A 16,581-nucleotide genomic window follows, 5' to 3' on the forward strand; every position below is an offset into this window, starting at 1 on the left:
TTTCGGTGCTGTGAAATTAGATGGAGTGCAGAGGATCAGCAGCTTTCTTCCGCTGGCGAACTTTGCAGGAGCCGGAGCCCCTCGTGACAGCCTGACTAAACGGATTGCATCTTTTAACGGGAGCGGAGAATGCACTGGAGCATTCCCATCCATTAGAAGATGAGATACTTCTGTCGTGTTCAAAATAGATCCAGGGGTGAATCTAAGAAAACGTAGATCGATGAAACATTTGTTGAGCAATATGAAAGACAGTCTGTATGACGTATGCATATCTGAGCACATGCTCTTAATATCTCTCTGCGTTCGGAACAAATGCGGGCATATCTAAATGGGGAGCCCCACAGAGGATTCAACGCTCGCTTGCAGGAATTTTCAACTTATTCCTCGAATCGGAAGGAGTGGGGGCGTTTGGCCGCTCAGAACCAGGGAATTTATACTGTAGGCTGACAGAGGGGTGGAATCAGCAAAAAGAGGGGAGGAGGACGCTCCGCTTTTGTATCACTCACTGGGTGTTCTTGGCAGCTTGTCGTCCTTTGTGACTGGTAATGTGCCTCCACCCTCGGGCACCAGAAAAAGCTTGCTGCTCTTTACCTGCGTGGGAAGACTTTCCATCCTGTCTTCTTCCAATTTCAGAGGTAATTATTTTTTTTTAACTCTTCTGTTATATTTAACTTGTATGGCCTGAAAAAGGAAGAATATTCAGGACTGCCAACTATTTTATTTCAGAAAAAAAGTGTTTAAAAGCAGAAATGTAAAAAAAAAAAAGAAAAAAACTAAAAAACAAGCAAGCACAGTTAGTCCAAGGTCTGCACAAGGCCCTGGTCAGAATTTGATTTGGGGGCAAAATTACAGCTAAGCTCATTGTTCACCAGCAGCCACAGTATCGGTAACGTAAGCTTTGATATTGTTAATGTTTCATTATTTTTGGTGTTCACTACAGCTTGTTTTATAGTTCAGTAACCGACCAACAATACATTTCTAAAAGTAAAAATTTGTGAAACAGGTTTCTGTTGAATTAAATTCTACTGAACTCAAGTTGGGCTGAAATTACTTGCAACTAGAACCTAAAAATACTTATAGCAGGAGATGAAAACTACTTTATGAACCATTTTGTCTTTGCAACTTACGTTTTTCAGATGTCCTTGTGCTCTACCAGGCGGATCTAAACCCTTTTTTCCATATGTGACTTTAATTTCTTCCCCAATTAGCCCCAGTTTTTAGGAATCCTGGTGCAAATCAGTAATTATTATTATTCAGGAAACAACACTAGGAGTAATATATGAAGAGATTTCAGAGAAACTGGTCTCCCAAGGGGGTGATGAACAAAATGATGCCATCTAGTGTTGAACACACTGCCAATGGAGACACAGCCGACTTTGCAAGAACCGAATCAAACATCAACCGACTGCAGAGAGACTTGAGAAGGGAGAAGTGGCTGAAGTTGCCCCATATGCTTCCTTATGACTTGCAGTGATTCCACCCCTCCATCAGGGGGCAGGACGTTGGCCACACAGAACAGGCGCTTCTTTTTCTACAACACTTTTTCCTTCCATTTAGTTTTTCATTAATAAGCTCGGATGCAGCAAGCTGAGCTGAACAACCATATTTTTTAGCTACGACTTTCTGTGGCTTTTCTAATGTGAAGGTTTTCCATCTCTGTAAAACCAGCAGTCTTCCCTGTGGTTGTGTAGGCAATAAAATAGCCACATAACAATAAATCTTTATTAGTTTTAGTTTTTGAATTGAATTACTACAATGAAAAGTTTTAAAATGATATTCTAATTTATTAAGTAGCTGTGTTACTGGCCCTAATCCTGCCTCCCCTCCAACTGTGTCTGCAGACCCTTCCTGATGTTTCGGATTGCCCAGGGCAACCTAGAGGCCCAACAGATACATTATTTCACAAATTTCCGTAAAGACACGCCTTTTCAATGTGACTCTGTCTCGGTGGGAGATAAATCTGAAAGACTGCAAACAGAATCCACCCACATTTCCAGGAGTAATGGAGCTGTCACTGGCTAAATCTGACCCCACAGTAACCCTCAGAGGGGCAATGATATGCTGCCCATCCCTCCACCCGAGTGGAGAGGAGAGTGGGCAGCAGAGTGAGGAGGGGGCCTTATCTGATGATGGCAGTCATCTTCACTGAAATGAGAAAAATAGAGGTCATTGTGTCACCGTAGCCCCACGGGATGAAGTGTTTATATATGTGTGCGGGGCAAGCTGAATCCCTGCGGAGAGAAGGATGCTGGTAGGATGCTGAACTGATTGTCGATGCTCGGCTGGAGCTGATGAAGGCTCCCTCCAGGCGATATGAAAAATATCACGTCCTCTCATTCCGGCAAACCAGTTAAATTACAGGTTGCGATGTGTGGACGCGCTCTCTCTCCCTCTCTCACACATCACAGCAGTCAGAGTTAGTCGTCCCTCACTATGTAGGTTACTTCCTCACTGGTTCGCATGCATCTCCGGGGCGTAATGAAGCGAAGCTCAGCCAAGAAGTATGAGGGGCCGTTTAGGACAAAATCTATGTTTTGTCTCTCACACACTACAAGAAACTCACGCACACTCCAAAAAACATCACGCACACTCTAAAAAACATCACGCACACTCTAAAAAACATCACGCACACTCAAAAAAACATCACGCACACTCAGAAAAACATCACGCACACTCAGAAAAACATCACGCACACTCCAAAAAAACATCACGCACACTCTAAAAAACATCACGCACACTCTAAAAAACATCACGCACACTCCAAAAAAACATCACGCACACTCCAAAAAAGCATCACGCACACTCTAAAAATACTCAAATTGCGTATACATACTACTAAAATGTCTCACGCACACATTTTATCTTTCTTGCACACATACACTGTACTAACATCTCGCACACACACACAAAAGCTATCTTTCTCGCTCACATACACACTACTAACATGTCGCACACACACACACAAAAGCTATATTTCTCGCTCACATACACTACTAACATGTCGCACACACACACAAAAGCTATCTTTCTCGCTCACATACACTACTAACATGTCGCACACACACACAAACGCTATCTTTCTCGCTCACATACACTACTAACATGTCGCACACACACACAAACGCTATCTTTCTCGCTCACATACACTACTAACATGTCGCACACACACACAAACGCTATCTTTCTCGCACACATACACGGTACTAACTCGCACACACACACAAACGCTATCTTTCTCGCACACGTACATAAATGCTATCTTTCTCGCACACATACACTGTACTAACAACTCGCACACAAATGTTTCTCTCACATACACAAGACTAAAGTTGCGCGCACACACTCACACACTCGTTTTATGTATGTGTGAGAGCGAGACTCTTTTTTTTGAATGTGTGAGAGCGAGACTCGTTTTTCGAATGTGAGAGCGAGACTTTTTTTGAATGTGAGAGCGAGACTTTTTTTGAATGTGTGAGAATTGTCACGGAAGAGGCGGGGCATAATTTTTTGATCAACTGCGCATGCGTTGATCCTAAACTATAAGCTTCGATTGTTGACTCACTGTATGTTCTATTACTTAGTATATTTGTGCTTTTAAATATATATAGAACTTTAAACTTTCTTGTAACTTAAATGTACTATAGAAATAAATAAATCTGATTGATTGATTAGAAATAGCAAAATTGCTGTAGTACAATCTGTCCACTGGGTGCCAGCATTACAGCCAACTAGTGCCGAAGAAGAAAGAGTCTGCTATACCGAACATGGCTAACTCTAGTTCAAACCGAGGCGGTATTGGACCGCAGTGAAGTTAGTTTCAAGTTGGATATTCGATATTCGAGCTCCGGGGAGTAGGGGCGTTTAGCACAAGGTTGATCCGATTTATGAACGCTAATGTCGGCCGGGGGTTCTCCACAACTCCCGGCCGCAGCGCACCAAGGTTTACTCTTTCTTCTTCGGCACTAGTTGGCGCCGGTTAATAATTCCTGTAATGCTGGCACCCAGTGGACAGATTGTACTACAGCAATTTTGCTATTTCTAATCAATCAATCAGATTTATTTATTTCTATAGTACATTTAAGTTACAAGAAAGTTTAAAGTTCTATATATATTTAAAAGCACAAATATACTAAGTAATAGAACATACAGTGAGTCAACAATCGAAGCTTATAGTTTAGGATCAACGCATGCGCAGTTGATCAAAAAATGATGCCCCGCCTCTTCCGTGACAATTCTCACACATTCAAAAAGAGTCTCGCTCTCACATTCAAAAAAAGTCTCGCTCTCACATTCAAAAAACGAGTCTCGCTCTCACACATTCAAAAAAAGAGTCTCGCTCTCACACATTCAAAAAAAGAGTCTCGCTCTCACATTCAAAAAAAGAGTCTCGCTCTCACACATACATAAAACGAGTGTGTGAGTGTGTGCGCGCAACTTTAGTCTTGTGTATGTGAGAGAAACATTTGTGTGCGAGTTGTTAGTACAGTGTATGTGTGCGAGAAAGGTAGCATTTATGTATGTGTGCGAGAAAGATAGCTTTTGTGTGTGTGTGCGAAATGTTAGTAGTGTATGTGAGCGAGAAAGATAGCTTTTGTGTGTGTGTGCGACATGTTAGTAGTGTGTATGTGAGCGAGAAAGATAGCATTTGTGTGTGTGTGCGACATGTTAGTAGTGTGTATGTGTGCGAGAAAGATAGCATTTGTGTGTGTGTGCGAGAAAGATAGCTTTTGTGTGTGTGTGCGACATGTTAGTAGTGTATGTGAGCGAGAAAGATAGCTTTTGTGTGTGTGTGCGATATGTTAGTAGTGTATGTGAGCGAGATAGCTTTTGTGTGTGTGTGCGACATGTTAGTAGTGTGTATGTGAGCGAGAAAGATAGCATTTGTGTGTGTGTGCGAGTTGTTAATACAGTGTATGTGTGCAAGAAAGATAAAATGTGTGTGCGTGAGACATTTTAGTAGTATGTATACGCAATTTGAGTATTTTTAGAGTGTGCGTGATGCTTTTTTGGAGTGTGCGTGATGTTTTTTTGGAGTGTGCGTGATGTTTTTTAGAGTGTGCGTGATGTTTTTTAGAGTGTGCGTGATGTTTTTTGGAGTGTGCGTGATGTTTTTCTGAGTGTGCGTGATGTTTTTTTGAGTGTGCGTGAGTTTCTTGTAGTGTGTGAGAGACAAAACATAGATTTTGTCCTAAACGGCCCCTCATAAAGAAGGCGTAATGCACGGAGAAGGGGGGGTAATCTCGCATCCAATCTGATGTCTCGGCTGCTAAAGTCTCTCCGGTCTCTGGAGGGGTGGGCTACACATGCTTATTTTTCCAGACACTTTCCGTCCGTGGCGCGTCTCCGGCTTTGAACGCACTTGGGCTCCGGACACCGGTGGCTACTGACACACTCCCACACACACGCACACACACACCCTCCCTCACTCACACAGCTTTGCAAATGCACAGCCCAGGACTGGACTGGCCGGAGGAATACAACATCTGACTGAAAGCGCTGATGGTACGGTGATTTTTTTTTTTCTTTCTTTCTTTTTTCTCTGTTTTTGTCAGATCTTGCTCGTTTACGCACAGAAAACATCCGAGTCAGAACACCGGCAGGAGCAGAACATCAGTAAATGCGCAAAATGTTTTTTTGTGGATGTTAATTATTAACTTTTAGCTCATTATTATATTTGTATCACCATTGGACAGCTATTAGATTTGACTTCTTATATTAATTTGAAAGCGTTATTGCATGCAAAGTGACTTCATAACTTTATTAATCCTTTACGATTATAACCACCTGCCTAACGGTGTTGATCCGTCGGTGGATGGACGGACTCAGACCTCTGAAGATGTTTGTGGTGTCTGGAGTCAAGATGTTACTTTTTTTTTTTTTTTTTTTTTTTTTCAAACGCATCCAGGAAACATGAATTGATCTTTGTGTTCCTCCAACGATTCCTGAAGACTTTTTGCTTTATGGCAAAAAAAAAAAAACGTCTGAAAGCTGCCTCATCCACCAATGTTACTTTACTGAAAAAAGTGACAATTGTTTGCTCTGTGTTTGTGTGCGTTTAAAAAGTGAGCTTCTCGTGGATGGAAGGACTTGAAGGTTTTACAGCAGAACATCGTCCACTTGTTTCCTTCCCATTATGTTTTCCCCCAGTAAAGCACCTGGAGATCTACTTGATGTTAAAGAAAAATGATTCCCCAGACCTTGTCAGCTACTTTTACTGCAAGATGGTTAGTTCTTTATGTGGTGGAGTCCTCAGCGTAGGCATGTTGACTGGTCTGTAGCATCCACATGCATAAATTAGGCTGGAAGGAAGCGCTTGGTCACCTGTGATGGATACTGACCCCTGCACAGGTGATCCTTGCTTTGCCTGCTATGGCTCACTAACCCCAGTGGAGCAGTGTGTGTTGACCTGAACACCTGACGTTTCTCGATCTGACATTTCAGTTCCCATCACCCAAACAAATGTTATGCTGCTGATGATGCTAAAAACACATTCCTGCAGACTGCATCAAGCTATTTGCCGTTTGATTTGCACCTTCTGACTGGTTGCTTTTAGAAAGTGCAGTTTCACTGTTTTATTTTTATTTTTTAAGGAATAATGACTACATTTAAAGATTTTGACAACCTTTTTATTGTCAGGGCACTAAAGAAGGAGCACGGGGTTTATTCAAGTAAAACCTCAGCTGCCACCGCAAACCATGACCACAGCACTCATGGATCTTTGGATAGACTGTTACCCATTGCGGCCATCACACTTTGGCTCTCGTCAAACTTGTTCCTAACACTCGCCCATTTCTTCCTGCTTTAGCTAACACATGTAATTCACTTCAGCTGTCAATGGTCGTAATGTTATGCTTCATTTGTGTATCTTTAAATTTTACTCAAACAGGGTGAATCGGCTATTTGCACTGAATTTACGAGAACAGCCTCGAGTCCTGATCCAGCAGCCTATAAAAGCAACGCTGTCATGGACAAGACACGATGAGAGTTGACCTTTTTCTTCATTTTCCCATCTTCCACCCCACTGCCTTTGCTCTCTCCTTATGTGTGTGTGAGCGTGTGTGTGTGTATTTGTGTGGTTTAGGAATTACGTTGGACAAGATTAATCTTTTCTCCACACAGGAGTTCCTCATGTAGCCAAGGGGTCACATGCATCTTGCTGGCTGCAGTTCTGTATGTAAGAAATTGGTTAAAACAGAGAGAAAAATTGGGGGAAAATAAGATTGATAAATGGAGGACAGAGCGAGAAAGACCAGCCGTGGGCTCCCAGCATTGCCGCCGCTGCTGCTGCTGCTCGGCCCCTCTGTGTTTTCTAGGATTGATCATCAGCCTTCACCAATAAACAGCCCGGCTCTGACGATGTGTGAACTCTCCGAGGGGCCCCCTAATAGAAAAATCTATGGCTCTGTCCCCATCCCTCAATAAGTCGGATCCCGAATCCCTCAGTCCCACCTTCATCACTAACTTCTAACCTCATTTGTTGCTTTTGTTTTTCCACAGAGGCAATTACCTTTCTCACACCGTGCGCCACAGCGCTCCGGCTGCCGGCTGTGTTATCTCAGCAGCTGCAGCAAATGCGCTCACTGAATTTACAACTCAAACTTGCCTAAGGACCGTGCACCACACAGCATAATCTTTAGTTGATCCCGTCCCTGTGGCTCTTATCCCTTGTAAGAGCTGTTGTTTTATGAGGGATACAAAAAGCCGAGCCTGCAGTCTCCCCCCGCCCCCCTTTCCAGCTGTTGACAGAGCGTCCGTTATTTCCAACACAAGTCGGTTTGCTGGATGAGTCGTAAGACAGGCAGGCAGGGGGACTTGCAAATCAAAATGCTGAAATCTATTGAAGCGTCTGTCTTGATTCTCCGGAGGGCAGCAGGGTGAGGAGAAACAAGGCTTCGAGCCCTAAACACGACTGGAAAGGAAAAGAAAACCTGCCGCCGAGGAATTTTATGATGCGCCTCGGTCAGCCAGCTGTGCAGTACAAACTGGATGTGGAGCTGTTGAATTCATTTTATTTTTTATTTTTTTAAGTGTAAGAAGCCCAGTCAAAGGTTCTTATTATTTGTACCCATTCATGCAGTCGTTATATGCCTCTGCCAACTCTCCCTCAGCCAGTGCTGCTTCTTAAAGTGACAAACTACACACCACTACTTTGTGTTCCTGCCTTCCTGTCTGTCTGAAGCATCCAGTCTGAGAAAGTTTCTCCCTCTTGATGAGTTCATTCCCTGTTTTTTTTTTAAAACTGTATTCAAACAGAATGTCTCATGATGTCAGCTTGATTCGGCTTCCCTTCACCCACCGAGTAAACGTCTTTCAGTCGGTGCTGTTTGTGATTAATGGAACATCAAAAGCTCAGTGTGATACATTCCCGAGGATACGAGTCTGCCAGGGACACATAAACATCATTAATGAAGAAGAAGCAGATTGAAGAGAGACGGAACGAGGGTGAGGAGGCTAAAAAACTAGGAGGGGAACATTTATTTTTGTCAGCAATGTGATATAGAGGCTACTTACCTGTGGTTTTGTTAATGATTGCCCCAGTAAAGCCACTTTTGAGGGATGAAGGGACAGTTTGCACCCCGTGATCACGTTATGATCTACCACCAGTTTGCTGTGTGCAGCAATGGATGGGTGGATTGCAGCTTTTTTTTCCCTACTAACTCCATCTGGAAAAATCACATCTTCCTTTGCTCTTTGATGGCCAGTGGCAAAAAAAAAAACAAAAAAAAAAACTCGGAAGCGCACAAAGGAAACTTCTCCACTCAAGACGACAGCTATATTTATCCGAGTATGCAGTTCTCTCCTGGGCTCAGAGGCTTAATTACCCAGAAGAGGGGGAAGTAAAGATGAATAGCAATTATGCAACAGTATGCAAAGTGTCCTGAATTGTGGGGCTTTTTGTAGATGGAACCATCACTGCTATGTTCTCCAAATGAAAGTCTGGGTCAAAATTTCCTGACATGAATTCTAAGCTGTTTGTACATTTAAGTTATTCAAAGTCGTCCTGATGCACTTGAACTTTTGCCTCTTGTGTCACTCTACAGTCACAACGTCTTTTATTAGGATTTTATGTGACAGACCAAGAGAAAGCAATGTATTCTGCTAATATGGAAGGAAAATACAACTAAATAAAATGTTCGTTGAGCTGCTAAAGCTACTCTTAAAAAATTGGAAAAAATGTTTATTTGTGATAGGGAATTTGTTTTGATAAAGAAAAGCCAAATATTTTACAAAAAGGCTGTGAAAATATTTTATTTAACGGAAAAATCCATACTTACAAAATCATGTCAACAATAAGGACATTTGGGGATTTGGGCCGTTGTTACTTAAAGATTTGGTTTTAAAATGGGACATAAATCTTTACATACTTTTCCAAACTACTGGGTGCCATAAATGGAAAATCCATTCTCTTTCCTTGTAGATAAAACATTTTACAGTCTATTTTCTTCCTAATAAATAACACACAGTTTAGTTTTAGGTCCAGGAGGCTCAAATATTTCTGCCATTAGATATGTCAGCTGCCATCATATGCAAAGAGGTTGTTTAATATTTAATGCGGTAACAAGCCTATTTCGTTTTTTCAGAGAAGAACATGCCATTAAAGTGTGCATTCTGGACTGACTTTAATAACTTGGCATACATAGTAGCAAAGAAAATGTTAAATATTTATGCAAATGTCTGACAAGGAAGTGCCTTTGGGCAATAATCCCAACAACTCCAATAAGAGCTGCTCTGAAGACCATCAGTAAATGCCCTGGAGGTGTCACTCTATGGGACCTGTGCATGCAAGAGGTTGGGGAAAAAAAAAAAAAAAGCCATCAAAATAAAATCTCATTTTGTGTCTTTTCCTGTGTCTTCCCTGCGGCACCAGCGTGAAGGATGTAGAGCTGGAGGTGGGGGCAGGATGGAGTGCTCCTGGAAGACGGTGCTGCTGCTGGTGTGCGCGTCTCTTGGGGTCCAGTACACGGCTATCCGGACCCTGAGGGACTCGATGTCTGGACCCTGTCAGAGAGCCTACCGCTGCAGGAGCAGATACCACAGAGGTACCGTCGGATGGCACATTAAAACCTTTTAAAGTCTAAAAAGTGTGCAGATATAACAGGGATAATAAGTATTAAACAGAACAATATTTTGCTAATTCAATATAATTTAACACCATATATCAGAAACAATCCACACTTACAAAGAAATCTAACCAAGTATCCATAAACATGAGTAAATAAGTAGAAAGAACACACCGAAATCAATTAAATACCTAAAAGCCTTTTTTTGCAACAAATAAACGACATGCATGCATATCAAGATGGAACTGACATTAATTTTGATAAACCTCTTTTTTTTTGTTCTTTAAAGCTTTCTCTCGTAAAGTCAACCTTGTGGTTATGAGCCGGCGCTCAGCAACCATCAGGGTTTTACTTTGGGTGTAAGACTGCTCTGTGTCTTCACTGCATCCTCTTTGGAAATCTACCAATTGGCTTTCATGTTCCCATCCCCTCTAACCTTTAAATTATTGTATCAATGCATGAAAACCTTTATGCATTTTTGGCTTTGCCACGCACAACTATTAGGGGATTATACAAATGTGAATGCCTGACAAAAAAAATAACACGAAAGCCAGATTTAGACGGAGTTACAATTTCTTTACTAACGGTTCTAAATCCTGACCAGCTGACAGACTGTTTCCATTTGCAGTTTTTACTAATTTTCCCTGCACTCCATATTTTTTCTCTTTTCTTTGTTTTTCTTCTATGTTATAAAGCTGTAATTAAAAAAAAAAAAAGTTGCAGTCCACTAGCACAATGTTAGAGTTTTTCAAATTTCTTACCTGGTTTTAAAATTTAAATCTGAAATGTTTTTTTTCTTTGTCTTCTGTGCCTTTTGGCCATTTCTTTTCTTAATTTACTTCAATACCAATTTAATATGTCATTCCACAGTAACTTTATGGGCATATTTGTCTTGATTTCATTGGGTATGTGGATTATGTGGTTTGCAACTGAGTATTGGTGTGAATTTCATATCAATAGCCCCATTAAAAGTGCATTTTCTGAAAAGACGAAAACCTGAAATACATCAGCTAGGGATACAGAGAAACATTCAAAACTTGATTGGTAATATTATAATTTCAACAAAAACTTTTCGAAATAGTTCTTAACATCAGTTTAAATAAAATAAAAAGGAAATCTGAGCACTGAAATGGAGATTCCTTGAAAGTGGAGAAAAGAAAAATGAAAAATGCATTATTTGTCTTGCAATTATCCTCCCATTTACCACCATTAATACACTCTCACTGCACAGATGTAACTTGCCAGCGAAAGGCTCCTGAATTAAAAAAAAGAAAAAATCCTCTTTGCAATCAACTCTTCATCAGCAGTAATTGCCCATCAGTTATTTGGCTCTATATTTAGAAATCTACTATTTCATAACCCGCCTTTGAAAACCGCCATCAGTCTCCTGGATGTTTGCGCTAAATAATTTAAACTTTATTGGCTTTAATCTGTAGTTTCCCCAGGAATAAATATAGAAATAACACTGCAGTTCACATTTATGAGCTGAAGCTGGTCTTCTGAAATGAACCGCTTTTTCACACAGCTTTAAAGTAATCATTGCAGCATTTTCTGGAATAAGTTATTTAAAGACTGTTCTTAAAACATTGTATGAATGACGATAATTTTGAAAGCGCTCGTCTTTTTCTTTCCCTTGCTCAAGACTCCAGATGGGCTGCCTTGTGCGATGACAGCTGGATGCCCGTCGAGTTGCCTCAGAAGCATATACTGCTTTTTGCGACAACGCGCAGCGGCTCCTCGTTCACCGGACAGCTACTCAACCAGCATCCCGGGATCTTCTACGTCTTTGAGCCCCTTTACCACGTCCAGCAGGCCTTCACCAACTCCAGCAGCAGGTTGCGTCGAACTTTAGACCGCCGGGCCTTGCTTGGAGCATACAGAGACCTCCTCTTAAACCTGTACACCTGCGACCTTCACTTCATGGAGAACTACATCCGCCCTGAGGCCCAGGATCACATCACAAGCTCCTTTTTCCGACGGAGCTCAAGCCATGCCCTCTGTTCTCCTCCAGTTTGTCTGGAAGGGGCGGTTGCTGCAATGTCTGATTCGCCTGATGAAATCTGGTGTCCTAAGAAGTGCGGGGCTCTGAACCTCACTCTAGCCGCCATGTCATGTTTGTCAAGAGGACATGTAGCCATAAAAACCGTGAGGATCCCCGAGGTGGGAGACCTGCGGACTCTGACGGAGGATCCGCGTCTGGACCTGAAGATCATCCATCTGGTGAGAGACCCCAGAGCCATCCTCGCTTCCCGCATCATGGCGTTCTCTGACCAGTTTCGCGCTTGGAAAATATGGAATGCCACTGGACGCCAGCCTCGATACGTGGACCTCTCGCAGATCACCAGCACCTGTACGGACATGGCTGCCTCTGCAGAAACGGGCCTGCAGAGGCCAGCGTGGCTGCGAGGGCGATACATGCTGGTGCGGTACGAGGATTTGGCTCTTCACCCAAATGTCGGGGCGACTGAAATTTACAGGTTTGTGGGTCTGGAGATGGAGGACAGAGTGAGGATGTGGATATTGAAAAACACCAACAGCAATGTGTCGGCTCCCTCTGAGTGGAATTACAAATACTCCACCACGAGAGACTCCAGAGCCACGGCAGAAAGTTGGAGGCTTCGTCTCAGCTTTGACATTGTGAGAACTATTCAGAACCTTTGTAGCGACACGTTGGCTCTGCTCGGATACAAGCAGGTTCATTCTGCTGCCGAACTCAGAAACTTGTCACAAAGTTTAGTGGAGCACAGAACGTTTCAACCTGTCACATGATGATGCAAGAAATCTGCTTATTTAGAAAACGTCTCTATGCTCAGATTTTGGTCTGTCAAGACGCGGATAAAATGAATGTAACTTATTTGAATCCTGACTGATGCCTGAAATACTTTGCTATAGTTGGTAAGTTTTTGTTAAATATGTCAAAAGTGCCATTTTTTTTTACATGAAGAAAACTGGGAAACAGAAGGATGCACTATTGGTGCTACTACTTCTGCTGTTTACCTATAACGCTTTGGCATTGACCAGGGGGTTCAGTCAAGACTTTTTAAAATAATTAGTATCTCTCAAGATGCATCCCCAGAAAACTCTGACACTGATTTTGCTTAGGAAATGTTTAAAAAAATTACAGCCTTTCTATTTGAACCAAGTTCATAGTTTTTATTAATTAAACAACCCAGAAGTTTCTTCTTCAACAATTGAGCTCAAAATTATTTATACCTTTATCAAATTTAGATTTAAGGCATTTTTTTTATCCCTATGTTTCTTCAGACTAAAAGCAACATCAACATGTTGTAGTCTAACATTAAGTCAAAAATCGGATGGGGAATAATTTTCCAATTGCAAAGATTTGGCAAAAGATAAATGGTACAACTTTGTGAGCATAAGAAGGAGTATATCAGTATGCTGCCAATAAATCTAATTGATAATTGAGGATGCAGACAGTTTTTGCCATGTCAGTGTTGTTATTTTCTTTTTGTTTACTCCTCTTATATAATCTTTTCGTCAGTCAGGAGATACCTGTGTTAATGCTGATCCAAAACAAGCTTTTTAATTCCATCCATCCATCCATTTTCTTGCACCCTTGTCCCTCAGTGGGGTTGGGAGGGGTGCTGGTGCCTATCTCCAGCTAATGTGCCGGGTGAGAGGCGGGGTCACCCTGGACAGGTCGCCAGTCTGTCGCAGGGCAACACAGAGACACACAGGACAAACAACCATGCACACACACACTCACACCTAGGAGCAATTTGGAGAGGCCAATTAACCTGACAGTCATGTTTTTGGACTATGGGAGGAAACCGGAGTACCAGGAGAAAACCCACACATGCACAGGGAGAACATGCAAACTCCATGCAGAAAGACCGGGGCTGGGAATCGAACCCAGAACCTTCTCGCTGCAAGGCAACAGCTCTACCAACTGTGCCACTGTGCAGCCCTGCTTTTTAATTGAATGACTAAATGGTTATGAATGATTCAGCCTTAGCTGTGTTTCTCTCTTTTAAAATACATAAAACATCAGCGACTGTATTGGCTGTTGCAGTTTCTCGTCCGTCTTTGACATATGGCCAACTCTACACTGCGCAAAGAGGAGAACAGCTTAAACTCTGATCATCAAATTTTAAGACATTTGACTTTTATTTAACTTTTATTAATCACAAGAACAACTTATATTATAGTTTTCTCAGCTGCACACAGTCAACTTTTAGCACACCAAAATATTAAATAGAATGGACATGCTAATGCTAGGCTAGCCTAGCACTCAAGTTAACCGCTCTATTTGAAAACATCATTAACAGGAACAAGAAAGGCTTGTGTGTTTTGATCCATACTAAAAACAAATGTTTAATCTACATGTTTACTTTTCTAGAACTATTGAGAAATTAATACATTTGCTTTCTTAAGCTAGCTACGTGCTAAAGGAGGGTCTTAAAGCATCCAGCAGAATGTCCACTTGGGACAAAATATCCCTGTCAAGAAACATTAGGCTACACTGTCCTTCACATCATTAGTAGGTGAGTTAATATTGTTGGTACAAAATTTTATTTTATGCATGCACATTGCATCAGTTGTAATGTGGTTATTGACTCAGTAACAGAATCTGGCATGACTGAGACCAGAGTTAGGGATAAATAATCCTGATCAGGACAGTAAAAAACACTGTCCTGATCTTAATATCAACTAGGTCGTTGTTAAGACCTCAGATCTTCAAGAACATCATGTGAAAGAGTGAGGTCAACAACAAAGCAAAAACAGGAATAAAACTTATTATTTTATGCTAGACATTTTTCTAGGATGGAAATAGGTGTAGATCACACACAACGAGGGCACAGGGATGCAGCATCAGTGCAATTATGCATTTGCAGAAAAGTTCAGGGATGCAATGTTTCTTATGTTCAAACCCAAGCTTTAAAATATTCTAAAACGTAGGAGATGATCTGATCTGTATCTCATTAGTCATTAGTCCAACTAGCTTTCTGTCAAAGCTAATGGTGAGCAAACATAATTGTTTGCTCACCATTATGTTGAGAGTCCATCTGTCCTGCAAACCGAACTTAAAGGAACAGGGAATGATAGCAATGGCTTCCTCTAATGTCAGAGGCTAATTATTCCAACAACAACAAAAATACCCTGCAAACCTTTTGAACATTTTAGACAAATGAGATATGTTGTAAAAACCTAAGTGGTCTGTGACATTTCCTTTGGAAACCTTGCAGACATTTTACAGCTAGCTCCCAATTTAAACATCTAGTTGGCCAGGAGAAGCAAATGTTCAAATGCAAATCCTCCAGAGCAAAAGGTTGTGAAGGCTGGTGAATGTAGCTCCTTCCTCCTCTTTTCGGTAGAGCTGTATGTTCCCTTCATTCAATATTTTAGATGCTTTCAGATAACTGCAGTATCATCTTCAGCAGAACGAGGACCGTCATCTCCCATTGCAGTGTGTTGAAAATAAAACAGCAATTTCCACATTTTCTGCATTATGTCTCGCCTCCTGTGAGCTGAAGTCAGTTGCTCTCCCTCATCCCTTCACCTTCATTTCCAGCTATCTGAAATGCCTCTGCAGCACATAAAACATCCCCCGTCGTGAGGTATGTGTAAACACCATCTGCAAAAGAAACTCAGCCTGAACTATCCACACATTTTTTTTTATCTCCAGTGTTTTTGTGTAACAACAGGCTTTGTCTGACAAATTTTTAAAAAATTACAGAAATGGCGATAAGGTCAGAAAATGTTTGTTTCGCAAGGTGAAAACGTTCTATCCCCGAGAAGGGGGATGTTAAGATCTCAGAACTGAGCTTGCCAGATTTAAAGCATCAAATAATCATTGAATAGATATTGAAAATTCTGCTTTCTGTGAAAACCGAATGGTGAAAAAGTATTAACAAAGACACATCTGTTGCTGTTTATGAGTTTTTTGAGGTCGTTCAAATGGATCCACAAAGAACTAAAAAGCCCAACTTTAGGTTTCCATTGAGAGCATGTGAATAAATCTGTTTTGTCTTCACTATCAAGAATAAACTCAACTTTCTTAGGGCTGTCAGAGTGCCAAAATTATGTGCTGGACATGTTTACACATTGTGTACTAGTATTTATTTGAGAGTTTTGATTAAATAACGGCAAATTATTTCCGAGTGAACGAGTGCAGTCCTCTGTCATTATGTTGGGTTTAGATGTCTTCTGGCCTTATTTCATCTGAAGAGTCTCTTGTAGCTAATGTTTCACTCACACAAAAAAAACAAAATCCATGGACTGTGTTTCATTTATGTTCAGATGTCAAAGGAACAATATCAATATGATTCAGCCTTCGTTTGCAGTGCAAACTAACCAGAGATTTTACGGCGACGAGTGACGTTTATTCTGGTCTTTGTGTCTAAACAGAGGAAGGATGTGTGCCGTCTCCAGGCACCGACCCATTTCTTCTAATGTGGAGCCGCTGTCTTGCGATTAACACTGGGAGTAGTTTCTGAGGAGGCTCTCATCGTGTGAAACACAGACAAACCACTGAGCGTCTGTGATTTTCTTCCTTTTA

At 41.5% G+C, this 16,581-nt stretch overlaps 1 protein-coding gene across 3 annotated transcripts; it reads left to right on the forward strand.

The window, feature by feature from the left end:
• Nucleotides 1–333: 333 nt before the first annotated feature.
• On the forward strand, nucleotides 334–16,188 carry LOC103466195 (carbohydrate sulfotransferase 1). Of its 3 annotated transcripts, none has more exons than XM_081608035.1 (3): nucleotides 334–635; nucleotides 9,869–10,040; nucleotides 11,704–16,188. In XM_081608035.1, exons 1-3 carry the CDS (start codon nucleotides 546–548, stop codon nucleotides 12,828–12,830), a joined length of 1,389 nt encoding a protein of 462 aa, XP_081464161.1. In that variant the 5' UTR covers nucleotides 334–545; the 3' UTR covers nucleotides 12,831–16,188. The 3 variants fall into 3 exon arrangements, with proteins under 3 accessions (XP_081464161.1, XP_017160563.2, XP_081464162.1); XM_017305074.2 differs by lacking the exon at nucleotides 334–635 and adding an exon at nucleotides 5,212–5,502; XM_081608036.1 differs by lacking the exon at nucleotides 334–635 and adding an exon at nucleotides 5,916–8,442.
• The last annotated feature ends 393 nt before the right edge of the window (nucleotides 16,189–16,581 follow it).

The sequence above is a fragment of the Poecilia reticulata genome, chromosome 6 (assembly GCF_904066995.2).
Source record: "Poecilia reticulata chromosome 6, P_reticulata-male-v2, whole genome shotgun sequence".
NCBI classification, from domain to species: domain Eukaryota; kingdom Metazoa; phylum Chordata; class Actinopteri; order Cyprinodontiformes; family Poeciliidae; genus Poecilia; species Poecilia reticulata.